This window comes from Harpia harpyja, chromosome 2, assembly GCF_026419915.1.
Source record: "Harpia harpyja isolate bHarHar1 chromosome 2, bHarHar1 primary haplotype, whole genome shotgun sequence".
Taxonomy (NCBI): Eukaryota; Metazoa; Chordata; class Aves; order Accipitriformes; family Accipitridae; genus Harpia; species Harpia harpyja.
The window spans coordinates 40,449,599-40,473,216 of NC_068941.1; the positions used below are offsets into that span (position 1 = coordinate 40,449,599).

Here is a 23,618-nt window from a genome sequence, read left to right on the forward strand (position 1 = left end):
CTCCTTCCTGAAAAATTTGGAAAATATGGTGAACTACTAACGTACACTGGAGCTAATACACCAAAACCATTTTTTTTTTTAAATCTAAAATGTTAGGTGATATAAGTAGCAATAAAAATACGAATATTTATTTCCAAATTCTTATTGCAAATCCGAAGTTCTCAACAATCATTGCACACAATTTACAAGGTCCTCACAAGCAGGATACCATACGACATTATGTAATGATTTCTACCTGAATGACTGGCTAACACACTTTTTTTTAACCTGTATTTTGTCAATGAACTCACTATAACCTGGCCAGAAGAAAGAACTTGATGTTTCTGTAATATTCCACCCTATTTTTTCATTACAACTTTTTCATCTAAATGAACCAGATATTCTCAGAGAACACCACATATGCACAGTCGCTCACTCTCCTTCTTGCCTACTTTGAGAAGGAAAATATCATAAATAATGCCAGGAGGGTCTTATTAAGTGTATAAATATTTTTACATGCTAACTCATAAAGAATCACCCTGATCTTTTGAAGATAGACATCAGAGCTCCATTCCTTAAATATATAGGAGTATTTGCTCATGTCAAATGCATGCAAATAATTTGATTATTAACAATTAAAACAGTATAGTTTTTGTGGACTGCATAAATTCTTCGTAGTGAGCTCTTTAGGAAGCAGAATCTTTGCTTCATTGTAAAACCTTAGTTTAAGTTAAATATGCTAGTTATATTCCAAAATCCAGAGTTAGCGAGGATTAAGAACACAAAAAAATGTAGTTTCTCACCTTTGTCTTTATGTAGAATGGCGATGACTGGTGAATGGCCAAGTCCATGAGGCTACTGGAATTTGTGACACTGTTACTGTTAGCGTGTTCATCTTCTCTACTGCTGTCATCAGACTGATCGAAATCATCACTCTCCTGATCCATTTCCTCCTCCTCTTCCACCTCCTCCTCTTGATCACCAGCATGTTCATCATCTTCTTCCTCTTGGTTACAAGTGGATTCTTCATCCACTGTAATAAGTCTATTGTTATTTTCTTCTAACTGTTCCTGCTGAGACTCATGCCTGTCATCAAATCCAGGTTCTTCTCCTCCTATCTCCCCATTCCTCCCAATGTGCTGCTCCTCTTGTTGTCGTCTTTGCTGCTGCTCCTCCTCTTCTACGACCCGATTCATCTGCTCCTCATCTACTTGGCTTGAGGAAGCATTACCTCGAAGAGATCCACCAGTTCGTCGCCTCTTGCTGCCCACAGAGAGCAGTTCCTGATTCATTTCCAAAAGCCAGCTTGCTACTTCTTGGACCTTGGCTAGGCTATCTGAAGATGCAAATGCTTTCACATTCTAAAGAGACAAAAAAAGAAAAAGTGGGAAATTACAGAAGTTACATTTTTTTATTAGATAAAGTATTAAAAACTTATTTCATTTTATTACTCCTGACAACTTCAAATTCCAAGGAACAAGGAATAATTTCTACTTGACAGGCAACTGGAAAAAACCCAGACTGCAGACAACTTTGTAGCAAGAGAGTTATTTCTTCTGTCAAACAGTCTGATCATGATCTCTGTAAGCACCATATTCTGCAAAATTCAGAAGAACTGCTTGCCCTCCTAGAGAATCCACAAGAACCATTAACATACATGTTAACAGAAGATCCAAGTATGTGATATTACTTGCTAAAAATTGGACAAAGATGATTTTCAAATCGCATTCTATTTTCCCTCTCATTTGATTACAGACTTTATATATTATTCACAAATGATGAACTGCTTTTGGTCTTAAGCCTTAAAAGCAGGCATATTTTCAGGTATAATTGAAAGTTGCATTTCTTGTTACTATGGTTTTCTTTTAGATAAACGAAAAAGAGAACACCCACTAAAGAATATAGCCTTATCACTTCCAAGTCTTAAACTGGCCACAGAGATGCCCAGTGGTCAAAAGTAGACATCACTAGGCAGCCCATGCAGCCCGGAAACAGCACATACCTCGCCTGGCAAAAAAATCACTCATAGCAGTAAAGTTCTCCAAACTCTAAGAAGCTACAAGAATTGTTAAATGAGACTCTAAGAAGTTAAAAAATTGCCAAATTTAGGTGCATATTAACAGAAATTGAAAAATACTAATGCAATTTCCAAATTGTCCACACATTTGGCTACACATGTGCGTGCAAACAGTATACAAGAACAGATTGATATAACAGAGTCTAGCTAGACCTTAAATTTGGTATTAGATTTCCAGCTGTACAACCTTTGACGCTGGCACATTGTGACTCCAGTTCCCCTAGATTCAAGTGATGTGTTGAGTAGGTGAACTCAGACATGAACTCAAGTAGTCAGATTCACAGGTTGCACATGAAAATCTGTGCAAAGAGAAAAAAACTAGCTTTTTCATCGTGTATAGAACCACTGTCCTCGGGTATTCATAGACCACACCACACACTCAGCAGGCTACACTGTGAGAGAGAGATTCAGAAAGCACAATAAAACACTGGAAGGGAGCACAACTACCGAGTCTCCTTGGAGTAGCAGCAAAGCAGCAAAGGATGTAAGTTTCCATGAGTACTTCAATATAGGAAGATATTCTCCTAACCTCTCCCACCCACCGCTGCTCCTTTTTTATAGGAAGTCCTCTATGTCTTACAGTTTTAAAAAAACAAATTTTTTTTCAAAACAAAAAACGTAGAGCCTTGGATGATGGAGGTGTTGAACAGATAAACCCCAACTTTGCTCGATGACAACTGTAAAAACATTCAGCTTACTGGTGAGGAGGGAAGAAAGTACCAGAAACAGTAACTCCAAGATAATTTCCACTGTGTTGTACCATAAAAGCCACAGAAACACATTTACAGATGTTTTTCAAGTCTTGCACTGAGAAGGATTCGTAGATGGGATTCTGCACACTTCTCTCCTCTTCCTCGGGGAAACATTACTTACATCCCAAAGACATGGTTCTCAAGTTTCCACATATCTACCCAGATGACAATTGCCCCCTGTTGTGGGCTCGGTAACAAAGAACCCCGAAGCCGCTCGCTCACTCCTCCCCCCTGGCCCCAGTGGGATGAGGAGGAGAAAATATAAAGAAATGTCCGTGGGTCGAGACAGGAACAGAGAGGGATCACTCACCAATTATGGTCATGGGCAACAGACAGGCTCAACTTGGGGAAGAAACAAAATCAATTTAATTTACTACCAACCAAATCAAAACAAGGATATTAGGAAGTAAAACCAAACCTTAGAACACCTTCCCCCCAGCCCTCCTCTCCTTCCTGGCTCAAACCCACTCCCGGTTCTCTCTACCTCCTCCCCGTGGTGGCGCAGGGAGATGGGAAATGGGGGTTGGGGTCAGTTCATCACACCTTGTCTCTGCTGCTCCTTCCTCCTCAGGGGGAGGACTCCTCACACTCTTCCTCTGCTCCAGCGTGGGGTCCCTCCCATGGAAGACAGTCCTTCATGAACTGCTCCAGCGTGGGTCCTTCCCACGGGCCGCAGATCTTCAGGCACGGACTGCTCCAGCGCGGGCTTTCCCATGGCCATCCGCGGGAGCATCTGCTCCCCCGCTCCCCTCCATGGGCTGGGGGGGGACAGCCTGCAGTCTCACCATGGGCTGCAGGGGCAGCCCCTCCTCCGGCGCACCTCCTCCCCTCCTTCTTCACTGACCTCCGTGTCTGCAGAGGGGTTCCTCTCACATTCCAATCTCTCTACTCACTGCAGGTTCCCCTTCTTAAATCTGTTCTCCCAGAGGCGCTACCACCGTCACTGACGGGCTCAGCCTGGGCCAGAGGTGGGTCCGACTTGGAGCTGGAGAAGCTTCTAGCAGCTTCTCACAGGAGCTAACCCAGCGGTCCCTCCCCCGCTACCAAAACCCTGCCACACAAACCCAAAACACCCCCAAATAAAACCCTACGAGCTCAGAAGCTGAAATATTGTTCCAAAGAAAGTGTCCACTAGCAATTAGCTCAAATCAGTGAATCAGAAGCTAATACTAAAAGACAATTAAGCTCCACACGTCAAGGCAAGGACATGATGGAAGCAAGCAGAGGCTGTGCTGACTCCTGCTTTTACCAGTGGAAAAAAAGCATTATGGCACTGGGGTGCACGTGACCCAAACCACAAGCTAATGACTCCAACCTTGAGTGCAAGGGGCATCAAAACTGAATGTGTTTAATTTTCTATATATAGTAAGTAGCACTTGAGAAAGAGTGCACTCTTCATGGCATCTAAGAGAAACGTTTTCACTTAACATTTTTTCCCAAAGCCTGGAAACCTTAGCATATTGAAGTGATGTGTAATAATTCCATTTGATCAAATGTCAAATTTGTTTGCATATACAATCTGAGGTTAGTACAACCTATTATCAGGCTTGCGACATAGTTTGGGCATTGAACATGACAACACTACATCTTATTTTCTCATGAAAAGAGAAAAGATTTGCATTTTTTTAAGCATTAAATCCCGTAAAAATAATTAAAAAACAACAAAAAAAGACCAAACAAGAGATTTACATCTTCACAATCCAGCAATTCTAGCTTCCACCACAAATGATTCTCTAAATAGCCAGGAATGAAGCTTAAAAGTTTTAATCGCATTTTTTCAGTATCAAGAGCATTATTTCAAATATATCATCAATTATTGGTTTAGGACTTACTTGATAAAACTGCAAATGCTGCATTTGTTTCCATAATTTAATACATACTTTCAATTTGTATCTATAAGCAACCAACATGAAAGGTAAGCATTGAAATACTTAAGTAATAAAATGCATGATTCTGCCAAATGCTTAAGTGACAAAAATAACACTATTGTTACTGTTAATATACCCAGATGAAATACCAGCCAATTAAAAAAAATGAACATACACTAGTACTATTCTATATTTCTAATTATTCCTACATTTTTGTAGTGATCATCAATTCACAAAATTAGCTTCAGTCATAAGTGATTTCAGTTTTACTCTGTATTTGCATGAATAAACTCAACGTGGTTTTTCCAGAAGCCTGTAAAATGCATTATCAAAATTTAATTACAAGCAGTGCTACATCAGAAATCATCAATATGCAAAGAGGTGATGCATTCACTAAAGAACAGATGGATGTACATTATCTGAGAGATTTGAAACATTAAAGCTGCCTTCTGTCACGTAAGTGCTTTCAGAATTAACTACTGTCAGCTAATACACAAGATACAATCATTTCCATATATAAGGTAGATGAGAAATAAGACAGGATTATTATTTTGCAGGAAGAAGTGTATTTATAAATCAACTACCAGAGAACTAAAATCCTGTGTTTTCAGCTAGTACAGTGCCTCCTTCATTTATACTCTCAGAGTCCAAAATGACTCAAATCAGCTAAACCCCAGCAGATCCATAGAGGAAAGCTGTTGCTTTCCTACCCACCTCAGACCGCAAAGAGATTTTTTTTAGACAGACACCAAAACATTGCAGTGCAATGGCAATGCTTTGCATAAACACGCAAACCTCATTAAACTTGGTCAACTAGTCTAACACGGCAACTCACAGGTCTAAGTTTCATAACACGTGCAGCCGGTCATATGGAAAAGCAAAATACAAGGAATCCCTAAGGAAAATGGAAGTCCCTGGACTGATCCAACTGTAAATTCAGAGTTGATGAATGCATCCCCCATCTATATTGAAGATTAAATGCTGCTTAAGCAGAATTCTTCAGCTTTATCCATTAAATTTGCACATAAGATAGATTATAAAAATAACCCAGAACAACAGTTGCTCAAAACCACCTGTAAGAAATGCCAAGCAACACTGGGAAACCTTAGAGAAAACTCCTCAGGTTTATCTACAACAGGTTGCATTGTGTACTGACAGAGAAGGACAACCACTTCACTTGCTTTACTGCTGAAGTATCTCTGTCCCTCTAGTAGATACAAAAGTTGTTAAACTTTTTTAACCTATAAAAACATATAACTATATGAAAATCAGGAAATATCCATCAGTACAGCTCGTTTTTATTATTCCTTTTTTATCACTTGAAACTGTAGAGAAAAAAAGGGAAATTAGGTGTGTGCAGAGAGGTGAGGGTGACGGGTAGAGAGTGGGGGGGGTTGTCGTTTTTTTTTTTTTTAAAGTATAGCAGAACTTGAAAAGGTTTTAAAGAATTAACTTTGAAATTAGAGAGTTAGACTGACTTGGATACTAACCTAAGTCATGCTAATACCGATCAGGACAGCAATTAGTGAAAGGTCACAATAGTTACAGTCACAACATGGTTTATGGGCAGTGGACACTCCTGGAACAAATCTTTTTGAGATTACAGATTTGGTGGACAAAGACAATTGGACTAACACAAAAACACCTGTAGATATTTGATTAAATCCTGCCTAAAATTAATATAAATAACCCAGTAAAAAAGCTGAGGTATATTAAACTGAATAATACTGAATTATAATTGAAGTAAATAGAAAGTAAAAAAGGATCATCCTAAAGATCTCCTATGATTTCATTTCAACTTCCCAATCTACCTTCTGAAAGAAAAATAAAATCCTTATAAGCACACTTTGCCCAAGATTGACACTGGTGTGTTGGTAACTTAAAGCTAGGCCTACATTAGCAAGCAGTGCAGTGCAGTAGGGACAGACATGCAAACCTGAGACTTGACACCCACAGAATATGGGCTCTGGGGAGGGGAAAGGCCTGTTTTTTCCAGACCAGCTCTGACCCTGGGGCCTAAACTGACCCTCACAGCTGGAACACATCTTCTGGTTTAGTTTCACCCAGAAGGTGTTGGGACAGCTGTGATTTAACTCATTCTATTGGGGAGCAGGTGTGGACAATCAGGAGTTACCCTTTAAAAGCATGCTCTTGATCTAAATCCAGACTAACACACAAAGCACAAATGCACCTAACAATGGGTACACACCAGCCTGCCAGCCACCTAAGACCCGTTAAACCCAGCTGAAAAACATGCATACAAAGAGAATTAAATGCAGCATCAAGCAGGTAGAAATAAACAACATAATTAGCACTGATAAAATTGTGGACCATGTCCTACGAAAAAAGGAAAAAAAAATATTTGAGTGTATGGCCATGATAGCAATGCAAAACATCACAAGCAAGCAACGTACACACTGTTTTAAAGAAAACATTTCCTCATGCAAGGACTTGGCGAAGACAAAATACTTCAGATAAAGCCACAACTTAAACTAAAGTTATAAGCATTAAACAAAAGTTACAGGAGAATAATTTTGCTGCATTAGAGGACGGCAAACTTGATCATAGTAATGGACTCCTTCAGTCATAAAATTCTGAGTTTAATACATTCTACAGAAGAGGAAAATAAACAAACACGTATTTTATCAGCACAAAACGTCGATTAGAGCAAGATTAACATACAGCTTTAAAAACTTTCAATAACTTTTCTTCAAATTAAAATACATCATTAACAATGCATCTCATTCTACAAGCATGCACGCTTTTTCTAGGAACAATAAACTACTTCTTCCAAAGGTATACACACCTCAAATCTCTCGGTCAACTCCATTATTCATGGCTCCAAGCTCCAGAACAAATTAGCAGCTAAAAAGATTCTCTGCTCCTGCTCTACTATCACCCTGCCCACCAAAGCCCTGCCAACACTTTGTGGAGCAGCACACGTAACTTTTCTGTTGGATTAGAAGTTATCCTGCTCCCTTTTTCACTCTCTCTAGATACTTTAACAATCAATTCATGTTGTTTATTCAGTGCAAAGTGGTCAAAGTAATCAACACTAAATGAAAGTCCTCCTCTAATTACTTACTTATGTCAAACATAAATCTGACAGCACACAAAAAACTAGATTTACTATTCATTAAATTTAAAAAAATACCACAATTAGTTTCCTGTGCAAATTTAATTAAGCCCAGCTGCCTCTAATCTTCGTGTGTGGCCAGTTTTAATTATTCCCCTCCCTACTGTAATCTGGCCCCAACTTTGTATCTACCTTATGAGGCTTTTCAAGTCCTTGCGTCCTGACCTCCCCTCCTAAATGTTCCATGAATAAAGACAATTCCAGTTTTCCCACATGTGGTCTACTGTAAGATGTCTCTCTCCCTTCTGTTCACCTGCTTCTATTAACCCCACAGTCCTATTTCAACAGACCTTATCCCTTCTCTCCCTATTTCATTAGCCAAACTTACTTTTTTCTCCCAGGACTGCCTCTTAACACAGCTCCCTCTCTAATCCCATGCCTCAGTCTCCCACTCCCTTTTGGCCTGCAGTGCTACTTTACAGTCCCAGACGTTTTGCTTCATTCTGATCGATTCCCTGCAGAAAGTGAACGGATTTAGGTGAGAGACAATAGCTGGCAATACGTGGCTTGTAAAAGCATGACAGAGCAATGTCCCTTGCTATCAGTTACAGGGACAAACACACAGAAGCCATTAAAAAAACTTTGTTTTAACTCTGGGCTGGAAAGACAAAAGGGTATGGAGGACCTATTGCGTAACCCTACTTCTTTTGGTAGATACAGGTAACGTATTTAATATAGGATAAAATATTAAATAGCACACAAAACCCACCAGAGAATGAGAATACAAAAGTAGTTTAGGAAATGAGTAATTGCTACAGGAATTTACATATATTTAGCAGTACTTAAGCTGAGTGGCATGATAAGGAAATATCAGAGGTAGAAGAGATATTAATAGACCTTTAACGAGAAGAAGTTTAGAAGAAACAGCCTGAGCTACAAGCAGTCAACATACTTATTCTTTAGATTATGATAAAATATGTATGCTCATGTTTAATTACTTTATACAGATTAAGATATTTTCTATCACTAAGAAAACAAGAGTCCAGCACTGATTGCATTCTTCTGACCTTCAGCTACATTCATACATACGTTTCCATCTGCATATGTCCAAACCCTCCTTAAAACTCAACTGCCTAATCAAAGATACGATTTTCTGTTCAATAGGTCTTTGTCCTGTTATTCTGGAAGAATAAATTCTTCCATTTTATGGATCTATCATTTTCTTCCCATTTTTTTTTCCATAGTGTTTCCACACGATCTCCATTTGTGCACATTTATCATCACAGAACATTAGCTTTTAATGTCAATTCTTTATTCAGAAACAAATAACATTGTATTGCATGACTAAGCAGATGAACAAAAACCCCTTTTCAGCCATCGCTGTAAAAGCCTAGTCTCTTTGATATAGGTTCACTTAACTCTCACAGTGACTGTGGGTAGAGAGTGGGAAAAGCTGCAAAAGGTGCAACATGCTTCCTTGCTCTGCATACAGGCAGGGCACACAGATTTATCCATAACCACCAGCAGGGTTCATGCACACACAAACACAGAATCTGGATGTATTACAGCTAAAATGGATTCCACGGATTCTCTTTGCAACAGCAAGAAGAGTGTCAAGTCTTAATGCTTCAAACCATAAGCCCTTTTCTTCCCTCCTTGTGTGTTCTCCTCAAAAACAGGACTGCTCTGGCTAAAATTCTACACAGAAGAGATTAACTCAGACAGAGTTGGGGGGTGGAGGAGAGGGATAAATATGAGTTAAAGTAGCAGTTTTTAACACTCAGCACAGAGAATCATGCTATAAAATGCATTAATAGAGACCTGATGACAAAATTAAAGCAATCAAGACATAACAGGAAGAGAGGAAACCACTGATTTTTTTTTCTGTAAATACTTCTCCATAAGTAATTTGTGACCTTAATTCTTGTATTTGAAGTGTTCAAAAAATGCCTGCATTTTCCTTGTTTAATAAAGGAGAAAAATATCATAGCAAATAATTAGTCAATAGTGTGTTACACAAGTTATGTTTTCACCTTAAAATTTGACACTTAAGAAAATGAGAATTACTGTAAGATACTGTGGTAAGGATGGGGCAGAGATAAGAGGGAAATATGAAAGTGACCCATGAGGAAATTGTTGAAAGCCTCCATCACCCAGTAATAAGAAAACTGTATAAAAACCAAAAATTAAAATTCAAAGTCCATTTCCTCAAAGTCATATCCCAACTGACAAGTTAACGACACCAGTACAGTGTTACTGAAGAAGTGGGAAGCTCATGTCTGTTTATCAAGAATCCTGTTCATACATCTTAGCTCCCTGAAAGCCAAGACCCACAGTAAAAGTACAAAAGTTACTCATTTTTAATGCTGCATTGTTATGTTTTCATCAAGAAGAGTGAATGGATATAATTAAGAATAAAATCATTTAAATTCCCTGAAATACATCATAGGAGGCAACAATCCACAGTAGGAGATCAGTATTATGACTGATCTTACTGTGTTCATATAAATAATCATGTTATTTTTAGTAGTTATATTATTAATGACTGTTATACGGAAGATGGCTGGTTTGTCTTTTCACTAACAACTCTTTAAAGAAAAAGGATTAAGCTATAAATGTGACAAGTTAACTATCATGTGCGACTAATGACAGGCTTCTCTCCCCTTCTCCTCAGAAAAGGGAAAGCAGAAAAAAAAGCTTTGAGTTCTTTAAAGGGTGCCAAGTTTTCCAGCAACTACTGAAAACAAAACAGGCAAGTCCTCCGTATAATCCTCCATGCCTCCACTTAATCTTTAATATCAAGCAGTGTCCACTTTCTTACTGAAAGGACCTCTGCGCTAGAAAAGTAAAGCACACAATTTTCAATTACTTAGTCTTATGCTTTCTGCTTTGGCAACTGTACCATTACTCGGGTTCCTATATTAAAATTTTTACCTCTAAATAAAGAATTCTTACCTTGCATAATTAATGAATACCCATTTTTTCACAAATTATATTACTACAAGAAGCCTATACTACTATTGCTAGCAATATAGCACAAGCACGCTTGTTCACTCGATTTAGAACAGCAAGTTTCTATCTGTTAATATTTCAGTCTTATGTAAACTATGCCTTCTGTGCATACTAACAAGGAAGAGTTTCTTGCCAAATGCAAACATTAGATCATACTTATAGCAACATAAACAGAGTATCTTTAGTTACATTAGTTGAGAAGCACGTGGCCTGAAAAATTCTCAGATTAGAAATACAGGCAGGCAGTTTATTATACTCCCTTCAAATTTAAAGGTGCTGTTGCATGCCTACTTAGCAAAGGCTAAAAATGTACAAACAGAATCATCCCAACTCTTCATGACAGATACACATGTAATACAGCATTTCTCTACAAAAAAGTTCATGAATCCTTTTACAGTGCAACAGGAGACTAAGCAGTCCTTAAAACTTAACAGGTTTGGATAATTTGGGGGGTTGAATTTACCCCTCTTCCCCAAAAGTAAGTAAACAATGTTTGTGGATCTGTGGTAGTTGTGATAGCTTTCCAAGCTGGCCCAAAATCTCCAAAGCACTAAGCATTGTGTTCCACTTCCTACACATGCCATTCTACCCCCAAACCAGACCACCTATATTCTTTATAACAAAAGTCCTCAAAGTCAGTTTTACAGCATCGTCAACAGCACTGCATATGGGGACCTCCCCAGGTGCCTGGAACAAAAACTGCTTAGGATGGTTTTATGCAGCTCAAGGCCTTTCATCTGTAGGAAAGGAGCCCAAAGAGCGATAAGGATGACACTGCTCGTCTTGCTTTCTAGTAGTAAACTTTGGTTAAGCTATGCTGGAGCGTTACCTTGTCACGGAAAACTCTACTGTACCAACAGAAGGAACTGGAAATCTCAACTACTAAGTCCAGAACAATCATTCAGTAACACTTACTTTAAGTGAACATGCAACTTGACTACTATACAGAAACAACTACTTTCTTCCCAACTATCTAGGCAAACAGGGATTTAATCTAATAGACAAGAAGCAAGATTCAATCACTGAATGCAGAAATAGGAAAAATCCAAATGGAATTAACTATGAGGATAATTACTCACTGTAATAGCTTACTAGGAAGATAGTAAATTCATCACCACTTTAGGTCTTAAATTAGAAATATACTCCATCTTAGTTCAACACACACATTCAACAACTGCAGAACACGCACCACATGCGCAACTACCAAGGCACAGTTAGGTGACCGCCTGTCCCTGGGAATATACACAAAAAAGAGCTGCTGTTGTCACCTCCTCCCTGCTCCCACAGTGACATACAGGCAAAACGTATCACCAAACTACTGATTAAAACCTGTGTAGTTCCAGTGCAAACTTATTTCACAACCACCAGGCTTAACACACAGGCTAGCATGGTATGGCCAAAACTGCCTTAATATAAATTTTTCTTCAGCATCCACAACACTGCTGAATGTGGCCCTGGGGCTGGGATGCATTTGCAATGGAAAAACCTACAGACCTTAGCAGTATGATATGCTAAACTGCTTTACGAATCCATTCACACAGTCTGTTACCTAGCGTGGTATTGCTTTGCGAAGCTGTATCATAAGAGCAATATATAAATAACTTCCAAGCAGAGTTGGTCATTATTAATGCAAACTATTCTGAAGGGAAAAGCAAAACAGCATTTGGCAGCAAGAACGCTGCCATTAAGATGTTTGGTCTGAAAACCTCAAAGTGATTTATAGAGTACCCAGCTGACTTCTCTGTCTCGGTTTCTTTCCTGTCCACTAATCATAAAAGTCATTTTGGGTACATTTCCCCAAATTATGGGTTTTACTGATACTGAATTGTAATTTTACCAGATGGCTGGTGTCAGCTTCTGGCAAAACGGTAGCATGATTTCTTGGACTGAATCTCCCATTCAAATGCTGCAGAAGTGCAGCACAAACAGGCAGACACGCAGAATAGCGGAGATAGCCAAAAAAAAAGGTCAACTTAGAACACAGAGCAGAAAAGATGGACCAAAAAAGTCATCTTTAACTGAAGTGGGGCACTAGACCTTGAGGACAAATAGCAACTAGGTTTAGTTGAATTTAAACTGAATTCAGTTACATTTAAATGGGAGGAAGGGGAAGAAATTAACACCAAGTACTAAACTTTCCCCTACCTCAGACCTGTTTTGAGATAGACACCTCTAATGTGGAATGACAACACACAAACAGATGGGAACACACCCACCCTTTACACTGAAAAGCATTCTAGTGATTAAAAAGAAAAAGCAGGATTGAAGCTGAGGAAAGTTAGAATCACGAGTATTGACTACTATTTAAGAGCATTCGTATTTGAACAATTAAAAAAAGTTTATAATAAATACCCCCTTTTCAAGCAGTTCTTATACTAACTCTAATCACCAAGAGCAATCAACTCCCTTTACTCCCAAGAACCTTCAAGGCACAGAACAGTATTTTGAAGCCTCTTAATAATGACTAATGAAGTAAAGGAGAAGCAATGCAGGTTATGCTATGGAAAGTGCAATCTCTTTATTCTGTTCTGACACAGGCTTCTGCATCAGACTAACCTTCTAGAAAAGATCATCAGGTTATTGTAAAAATAAAGAATACCCTACCAGAATTAAATAGCCATCTATTAATTCGAACATGACACTTTTTTTTTTTTTAACTTTTTTTAAATTCCAAGTCCTTCTATATTATTCCAAGCATACAAGGAGATGACAGACAAGGGAAAAGCACAAAACCCCCAAGTCTTGCTAAGCTATCATCAACATTTTCTACCTCAAGATCCATAGTGGACAATGCTTATTCCAGGCTACTGTCAAAAATTTCTATTTTAATTTCCTGTTTTCAGTTGCCTGTTCTTTAAAAAAAGTCTGAAGAACAATTATCTATAATCTTCAGCTGTCATGTAGTCCTAATTGCTAGGAAAAAAATGAATTAATTCTATCAGTACTGTTAAAGCAGCTGGGAATAAAAGGCTGTAATATATTATGGACAAAGATAATTTATTTGCGTTTAGTTCAGCAGAGTTATAAACCAAATTTCTGAGATAAGAAAAGGTAGCTGGCGATCAGGTTGGGGTAGAAAACATGCTTCATGCAAACAACATAAGATATTAACATGGGTGTATTTTGCCATTTTGGTGGGAAAAAATACAGCTCAGCCTTATTCCTGTGAGGTTGCTCTAAAAGAACAAGGACTAATATATATTTTATGAAGAATGCCTATCTGTCTAGAGTCCCAATTGATATCTTATGAAATGTTCAGTTGCGTACATTCAGTCAGATTTTGTGCAGTACCTGCAAAAATGAACTCCAAATCATGTACTTTCTTCCAGAGCTAGTCAATGAACTCGTTAAATGCCTTTGCATTAACATCTGATAAGGAGCCTTTGACCTACACTTTTTTCCTTTTAATAAAAGCAAGAAATACAAGGAGAAACAGAACAGCAGCATTTACCAGACTTGCTGAAATCTGTTAATACATTGGTTTGTCTGCATTTCCAGCATCTTCAGCAGTAGAAAGACATAAGCAAAACAAGGTCACATACTACCAGGACACAGCAGAACAAATTCCCCTTCCTGGTGTCTCACTTAAAAGCAAAAATCCAATTACAGTCTCCACATGGTATTAAAAAAAAGCAAATGCCTTCTTGTTAACCTCACATCTCCAGAACGCTGCCTACCACACATTGGTTCCTAACTGTTATGTTCTCTGTGTCACAGGGAAGCTTTCCAGCAGTAGATCTAAAATCTGACCTTGCAGAACAATAAGGCACTTGATGACAAACAGCATGCGAGATTGCCAGGTTTGAAGGAAGATGATATCCCAACCTGCCTAAAAGAATCTGGCCCCAACCCAAACAGACTCTTAGCAGGCTCCACTGTAGAAATGGAAATGGTTGCAATTATTGTTATTGATTTAATGCCCTTAAAATGGCTCTCTGAGAATCTTATTTCAGTAACTGATTAAGCAGTATGGTTAAGCAGCAGGGCGTTTGCCTAACAACCTATGGAAACCTAAATTGGCTTGGCCAAACTGTTCCTGGGACCGGGAAAGTATTTTTTGTATCTGCATGACCAGAGGTGAAAGTAGGCAGCTAGATAAAAGCGTAAGGTGGCCTACTATATTAACGTCAGGTGACCATTCAAACTTTCTTTTCCAATCCTATGAAGCCATCAACTCTGAATATTTTACATTTCTGCTTTACAGCACTTTCCTATTACAGAAAGGTGGTGTGACTACAAGCAGTAAAAAGAGTCCAATGCAGGAAAGCACTGAATACAGATATGGTGAACAAATAAATTATTTACATGAACTACCAACTAGAAGAGATACTGATACAGCCTGTACAAATATAAAGAATCTTAAAATTTGAAATTAGGATCATAATTTGAATGGATAAAAAATAGGCTGTAGAGAGAGATCCTTTTTGGAGACTAATGCCATTTAAGTTGCTGTTACTGCTCTGCCACAGGGTATTTTCAGTGAAGCTCCATGAAAGACAACTGAGTGCCCCCTAATCCATTCCAGACAAAATTAGGCAAGTCAACTTAAAGTCAGCAGCTTCCTCTAACTTATGTGATGTTGCTGGCACTCGATTAAGAATGACTAATGTGAACTGCTGTAAGGACAGCAGGCCTTACACCCTTCCAGCAGAGAGCAGGTAACAGCTAGGGACCAATCAACATCTTACACCAATGCAAAATAAACACCTACCCATAAACTTAAAGCTACACTCTTCAATAAAGGCAAGCCATGCTTCATTTATGGATCTAAACTTGACCGTTGTCAGAAGTCTCACGAAACCACCGGTCTGCCAGAGTTGGCATGCATGAGCTACCATTTCCCATGCCTATGTGGAAAGGCATGCAGGGCTAGGACAGTTTCTTTGCAACAGCGAACCCATCACAAAATGGCAGCTGCAAAGAGGAAGAAGCCCCAATGACATTGCCTCGATCCACCTTTACTGCAGGCCAATCTATGTTCCTGACTTTTCAAGGGCATTGTCGGTGCAGATTCATGTAGGTGAAGAGTAATCACCATCCCTCCCGAAGAGCAGTACTAAACAGCATCAGCTGTATTGATCAAACACAGACTGCACTACTCCCCATCCAAACCTGGTGTCTGCCCTTACTGCTACATCAGGTGTATCGCGTTTCGCAAAGGTCAGCTGCTAAGCCGCACAACTGCCTTGCAGATCTCGGAGACCAGCACATTTCTGAAGCGAGCAGATGAAGTTGCTCAGGCCCTAGTGAAATGTGTGTTGATGTTCAGAGGAAGAGACTTGCCAGATTGCTGATAACAGGTGGAAATCCGAAGCGGCTGAGAGGTACAATCTGTGAGACAAGATGGTTTGTCTCCTGTGTGCCACAGGGACCCACAACACAATAGGGAAGGGACCCTGAAGAGTCAAACCCTGTTGACACAAGAGAACAGAGCTCTGGATGCACTGAACAGAGAAGGCACATTTCTGGGTTGGTTTTTTATTTTCTAACAGAGAAATGTTGTTCAAGAAAAAGACTTGTAAAATAACTGACTGATTTAAACCAAATTTTGAGGCCATTATTCAACTAATTCAGAACATGGTTTTATCGCTACCATGGAAGAGTGATGTGTGGAACAGTCCAGCTGCTAGCAGTTGTATTTCACTACAACTGTTTGTACTGATAGAATGCCAAATTGGATGACTTTCTGAATAATACATTGGTTGTCGGTAGCAACAGCACCATCAAAAACAGGGCTTCTGTATTTGTCCTTACTGGAAAACCTGGCTGATTAGGTTATGTCCTATGACAGGCATAGCTTGAAGCCTGCAAAATGGACCTTACAGTAACCATTCTCATTGCAGCAGCCCAAAAAGGCTTTTAGTTACTGTAAGGCTCTCACTAAATAGTTCAACTTTTCAAAAGGTCCAGTCCTCCATTGAGGAAAACAGAATATAATACAAACCATGCTGGCAATGTGAAGTCCAAGTCATCTGTCATCGCCTTCAAGTCTGTGTCTATCTTAATTTTTCTTATAATCTACATGTGGGCTTCCATGTTCTCAGATGCAAGGCTGATTAACAAATGGTACCATTCTGTCCAAAGTTCAGAAATCACTTTTTGGTCACCAGGACATAGGAGTCAGCTATTTGCTCAACAGAAGCAATGATTAGGTATAAATTGTAAAATGGTACAAAAAATACAGTTGAACTTCCTATGGTATTTACATTTCCATTCCTGTCATCTCAACACCTGAGAAATATCTAGCACATGATTTTTCTCTCTCCAATAAGAATCCTGGAAAGAAACGAGGCTCTAAGAAATGCTTCCATTTCCTGGTGACATTACTCATAGATTTTTATTAAAGCCTGGCAAGAGCGTATTTTCTACTTGTAATAGTGCAGGGCTCATGTACTGAAATCCATTCTCACAGAGTTCATAGCCATTCTCAAAGATATTGCAGTTAACATGGGGTAATGGCACCAATGGGGTCAACAGATCTGCACTTACTCCTCAGACACTAGTGAGATCAAGCATGTGTTTCCAAGATACCTCATCTTCATGGGTGGGCATTGACCTGAAATCCCCAAGCTCTTTTAGGTGCTTCCAATATCTTGTTTCAATACGTGAAAGAACTACTTTGACACTGATGGCACCGACTGTTTGAAGGACCATGGCTGTTCTCAGCAGCAGGTCCTGCACTCAGTGTTGACTTCTCTGTTGAGAAGCTGACTGTTTTAAAAGTACTGGTCAGTGTAAATTTAGGCAGTTGTGGTTCTTTTTGGAAGTTCTGGCCCAAAGCCACTTTTTACAAACTGCACAGATACAGTCTTGCATTCCTTGATTTTTGAATCTGTGTGGGGGGAAAAAAAAGAAGCCTGCTGCACATCTGGCTTGGCAGGTGGAATTATCCCAGACAGCAACATCTGCCATGCTCAGTGCTAGAGCTCACCAGAAAGAAATCTTAACTCAAGAGATTTGGAGCTGTCTGTTTTAAAGGACTTGTTACAAGTGGACAGGAGGAGGCAACTTAAAAGTCTGATCCCAAGTCTATTCAGTCCCAGATGATAAATTTACAAGACAGAACGTGTTCAGGAAACTTTTTCTGATCTGGAAAAGGCTTGACTCACAGTAGCAGGACAGCAGGCTGGACATCACTAGGTCTTTCTGCCATGAGTGAAGGAACAGAAATTGGATGATAAGTGCTCCATCATTTATACCCCAACATGGAAGTATTAAGCAGCTCAGATGCAGGCAGCATCCATCAACAAGAAATGGCTGACTTCATAGAAATCACATTACCAACCTCAAGAAAGCATGGGATCTGTATGAGCATGCACAGAAATTCTCCTAGTTATGCAACAGAACTTGGTGATATCTCTTCGAAAAATGAAAGCAAGCTTCAGCAGATTTTCTAGCAGGATTTTTTCAAAAGATAACAAATCAACCTCAAAAGTCTGACACCAGTTTTTTAACAGATATTTTTGAAAGATCATTTAGTTAGTCTTTTTCTTTTTTAGTTGTGGGCATACAATTCCAGTGGAAACTGAAATATTAGCTGAACTTTTTACAGCCAGAGATACACTAGGACTAAAATGAGCATCATAGGGAAATCCTAGCTCACTGAATTAAGAGTTAAAACTGCAACAGAGCACTCATATATTAAAAAAAAAAAAAAGTTTAGAATAGGTAAAGACTAGCAGCTAATAGAAAGCAAGTGCTCAGCAAGCTTCCCAGCATACTTATCCTGCACAAGATTTTGCTTTCAAAGTAGACTTCCTGACACATTAAGATATTTAAAGAAACTTTCAGAAAGGAGTGTAGACAGACATGCATACACTCTTCCTGAGGCATAGCTCAGCCTCCCACACCTAACCTGCTTATCACTGCATCCAACCAGATCTCCTGGCGTACCTGCGCACGTAAGCATCACTAATCCGCTTCAGTCAGAATGAGCCAGGTTAGCTTACAAGTTTAAATTCTCAGCTAAGTAGATTCGTTTTGCCTGAAATAGATTAGGAAGCACTCGCACGAGCAGTTCCACAAACAGATTAGAGACACAACCAACCTCCTTCAGCCAGGGGACAGGACAGGCAGCACGTGGCTGTAACCTGCGATCAGCACAGCTGAACCTGAACTGAATGCCCACTGCAGCCCAGCAACATCCACCTGGGAAATTAGTAAGAGCTCACTTCAGATTCATGGTCTGTTCTGTATCACAGCTTCCCTGTGTTGATAAGAGCCATCAAAAGTGAACCAAGGATATCAATCTTAGTCTTACAAAGTAGCTGCCATCTACAGCCTACGAAGTTTGAGGTGTAACACACATCTCAGAAATCATAAGAACTGTACAAGTGATATTTAGAGACAAACTGCTACCACTTCTCTTATTTAAGCACAGAACAAGCTGTAAATGCAATGAAAATGTTAAATATTTCCCAAGGGACAAAATTATTTTATTGTTATTTTTGTTTGATAAATAAATGAGCAAAAGAGTACTGGTCAATTGGAATCGCCAGAAAGATCCTATCTCACTACCCTAATTTGTGGGCTTCCTGCTTCTCTGGCAGTCACTTTCATAAGCGAGCATCCTGAGAAAGCTCATAAGGACAGATAATTTCAAGGGGAGGGGAAAAAAAAAAAACCCCAAAGGTCCATGCATATATCGAGATGGCAAACTCACAACAGAATTTACTACTTGGCCAGAGTGCTTTACTCCCAAGTTTTAAAAGATGATTTTTTTTTTTAACTTCCTTAAGTTGTTAAAATAACCTCAGATGTTTAACAAAATATAACCCAAGTCTACAAATACTCTGAAAGCATAAGCAAAGATATCACCAATCCCTTCATCAGTGGTTTCACAGAGATATGCCATGCAAGGGCATATACATTCCACAACTGGAACTATGAAAAAGGGTCTTTCTAAAGGTAAAGGATTTAGTGTATTTGCTACCATTATGTTGCGCTCACATGTGTCTGCTTCTGTTCTGCTACCACTTGTTATTCACTTCTCCAAGAAGGTCTTGAGAGAACAATTTTGCCCTAGCATTCTTTATTTACAAGTAGAAAGCAAAGTGATCAGTTTATACACAGGGATAGCCCGAGATGCAGACATACAGACAGGACAGCTAAACTGTTCAGATTGATGACCAAAAATAAGGAACCAAAAAGCTAAACCTCTGAAACCTATTACAAAAAACCCCTATCCTTTTCTAAACACCTTCCACGTTAGGGAGCTGGCAGAGGAGCTTGCCAAGCCACTCTCTGTCATTTACCAGCAATCCTGGTCAACAGGGGAGGTCCCAGACAACTGGAGTCTTGCCAATGTGACGCCCATTTACAAGAAGGGTCAGAGGGAGGATCCGGGGAACTACAGGCCTGTCTCAGCTTGACCTCGGTACCGGGGAAGATTATGGAGGGGTTCATCTTGAGTGCACTCACATGGCATGTGCAGGACAACCAGGGGACCAGGCCCAGTCAGCATGGGTTCATGAAAGGTAGGTCCTGCTTGACCAACCTGATCTCCTTCTATGACCAGGTGACCTACCTAGTGCATGAGGGAAAGGCTGTGGATGCTGTCTACCTGGACTTCAGTAAGGCCTTTGACACTGTTGCTCATGGCATACTCCTTCTCATGGCTTAGACAAGTGTACTCTTTGCTGGGTAAAAAACTGGCTGGATGGATGAGCCCCAAGAGTGGTGGTGAATGGAGTTAAATCCAGTTGGCGGCGGGTCACAAGTGGTGTTCCCCAGGGCTCAGTATTGGGGCCAGTTCTGTTTTAATACCTTCATCAATGATCTGGATGAGGGGATTGAGTGCACCCTCAGTAAGTTTGCAGACAACACCAAGTTGGGAGGCAGGGTCGATCTGCTTGAGGGTAGGGAGGCTCTCCAGAGGGATCTGGACAGGCTGGATCCATGGGCCGAGGCCAACTGTATGAGGTTCAACAAGGCCAAGTGCCGGGTCCTGCACTTGGGTCACAACAACCCCATGCAGCGCTACAGGCTTGGGGAAGAGTGGCTGGAAAGCTGCCCAGCAGAGAAAGACCTGGGGGTGCTGGTCGACAGCCGGCTGAATATGAGCCAGCAGTGTGCCCAGGTGGCCGAGAAGGCCAACGGCATCCTGGCCTGTATCAGAAATAGCGTGGCCAGCAGGAGCAGAGAGGTGATTGTTCCCCTGTACTGGGCACTGGTGAGGCCACACCTCGAGTATTGTGTTCAGGTTTGGGCCTGTTGCTACAAGAAAGTCATTGAGGTGCTGGAGCATGTCCAGAGGAGAGCAACAAAGCTGGTGAGGGGCCTGGAGCACAAGTCTTATGAGGACCGGCTGAGGGAACTGGAGTTGTCTAGCCTGGAGAAAAGGAGGCTGAGGGGAGACCTTATTACTCTCTACAACTACCTGAAAGGGGGTTGTAGTGAGGTGGGTGTCAGTCTCTTCTGTCAGGTGGCTGGTGATAGGACGAGCAGAAATGGCCTCAAGTTGCACCAGGGGAGGTTCAGATTGGATATTAGGAAAAATTTCTTTACTGAAAGGGTTGTCAGGCATTGGAACAGGCTGCCTAGGGAAGTGGTTGACTCGCCATCCCTGGAGATATTCAAAAAGCACGTAGACAAGGCACTTCAGGACATGGTTTAGTGGGCATGGTTGATGGTTGGACTCGATCTTAAAGGTCTTCTCCAACCTAAATGATTCTATGATTAAAAAGATTGTGCTGAACCATCCCAGTGAACAACTGGCTGGGAGAGGCAGGTGCTTTTGTACTTAGAACATCCCTCAAGGAACTGAACATCATCAAGGACTTTCCCACCCTTCCCCCCCCCCCCGCCCCAATAAATTTAACATGATTGAAGAATTAGGAATTTCTAGCTACAAAATACAGTACCATTGTTCAGGAGCACATGGTCCTCTTATCAAATCCTAATCAATAAGCAGCAATAGGAAAGATAACAACTGAACATAGAAACAGCTACAGACATTTGATATCCACAGATGTTGTAATAAAGTAGAATAAAACAAAACACAGGTCAATCTGCGTCAACACAATCTCTTCTGTTCTGGTAGCAGCAGTGCCATACACTATTTCAAAAGTGATCTGGAATCAGCCAGCCATTAACACAAAACCCTCAAAAATCAACACTTGTAGATCACATATTCATTCATATTTTATAAAGGACTTGTTACTGTAAGTTTACAAGATAAAATGAGGAGCCCAAAATATCTGAAGAAAAGATTCTTTGTTTATTCTGAAAAGTATCTGCAGTTGGTTTTGAGCATTCATTTATTTGCTTATGTAATGACCACATACTTGGTGACTGTATGCTTCAGTAGTAATGAAAGACAGCAGGGGTAGTGAAATATGGTAACAAAATGGCCTGTAATAGCTCCGCCCCATCTTTCAAAAGAAAATCTGAGGGGGAAGAAAGACTGACGTATCTTTCCAAGTGTTAACATACCCTAAAAAAGGCTCTAGGAAATGCATCTATTCCCGCTTGTTCACCTATTACCTTTACCATTTCCACTATACGACACCCCATGGCTGAAATGCTCAGTACTGCTCCGCAGGCTCAGTGCAATTCTGAAAAGTCTGTTCAAGTCCTTAGGATCTGCAGGAGTAGAACAACCATAGAGCTTGCTTCTTAATATGCATGTATGACCTCCAAATTCATTACCAGTAAGCTTCATACCCAGTACGTAAACATGAAATCCAAATGCAGGTGCTTTCATTTGCCCTTCACAGGACAAATCCTTTCTCCAAGTACAGGTTTGACAAATACTAACTAGGATCTCCCACTGTCAATACACACATACCTTTCCAGAGAGAATGAGCCAAGTAGCTCTTGTACAGCACAGTCCATAATTTATACTGTATGAAGGACAGTATTTGCTCAACAGAATTCGCAAAACTCAGACCAAGAAGAAAAGGAATATGTAAAATCAAGATACACAATTAGTTGCTTGCAATGGGATAGATATGCTGCTTGTAAGTTCCTCCACTACTGTTTAAGGAAATTAGAAGTAGTAACACAGGAAAGTGGGACTTGATGACATCACAGAAAAACTGTGTTTTGAAAAGAAATTGGAAGGTGAAGTTTGAAGCTGTGTGTCACAGCCGATAATATTCCAGGCAGATATGGCAGCATAAAACTAGAAGTGAAGTAAGCGTAAGGGGATAGCAAGGGAAAAAAAAATAAAAAATGGGAAGAGTAGAATAAATTATGCAATATAAGGTCTCAGACAAATTACAGATAATTCATTACTAGATGTAGAGTAAACAGGATCAGATCTGTTCAGTGCCTGTAGCCAAGAAAGTGCATTATTGATCTACTGTATTATGCAGGACTTGGAAGAAGACAACTCAGGAGTAAGTGTTCCAGCATATCAATTTTTATATTTAGTAACAGCTGAAACAAGCAGAAATGGACACTTCATAACATTAGTACTTGATTGTTTATTTTATGCTTCAAGATAAATTGGGTTTGTGCACCCAGAAGAGGAACACTGTCATAAAGGCCAAGAACTCAATTCCTTAAATTCAATAATATTTAAAGCTTCTGTAACAATGGAGATTAAAGGAGTCCAAGCAGCACTGTCTTTGCGGCGTATTATTGATACTGTTGGGACAAGACTTTCATAATGGAGACTAACAATTAAGATGTTAAACCAGTCAGCCAGTGAAGGTCACCAACTAGACTAATTAATGTCTAAAGTAGCTGCAGTGTTTAGAAGCAAGTATTTTCAGTCTTCATCTCTCTGAACTCCTTTTATTTGACGTACCCAACATATGCTTGTGTAAATCTGTGTATGATCCTGAAATGTAAAGGCTGCTAAAGCACAACCCAAGTTTCACATGGTGTGAAAGTGGCAAAAGTCTATT

At 39.9% G+C, this 23,618-nt stretch overlaps 1 protein-coding gene across 6 annotated transcripts in view; it reads right to left on the bottom strand.

Annotated features, from left to right (window-relative positions):
• Positions 1-23,618, bottom strand: part of FBXW7 (F-box and WD repeat domain containing 7) — a 187,195-nt gene that overhangs the window by 103,965 nt on the left and 59,612 nt on the right. For 5 of the 6 annotated variants that reach the window (XM_052777216.1, XM_052777198.1, XM_052777208.1 and 2 more), the window contains exon 2: positions 783-1,340. In XM_052777216.1, the coding sequence (XP_052633176.1) occupies positions 783-1,271 (489 nt within the window). In that variant the 5' untranslated portion in view covers positions 1,272-1,340. Of the gene's footprint in view, positions 1-782; positions 1,341-2,243; positions 2,356-23,618 lie in introns of all 6 variants that reach the window. The other variant, XM_052777225.1, reaches the window with a different exon arrangement.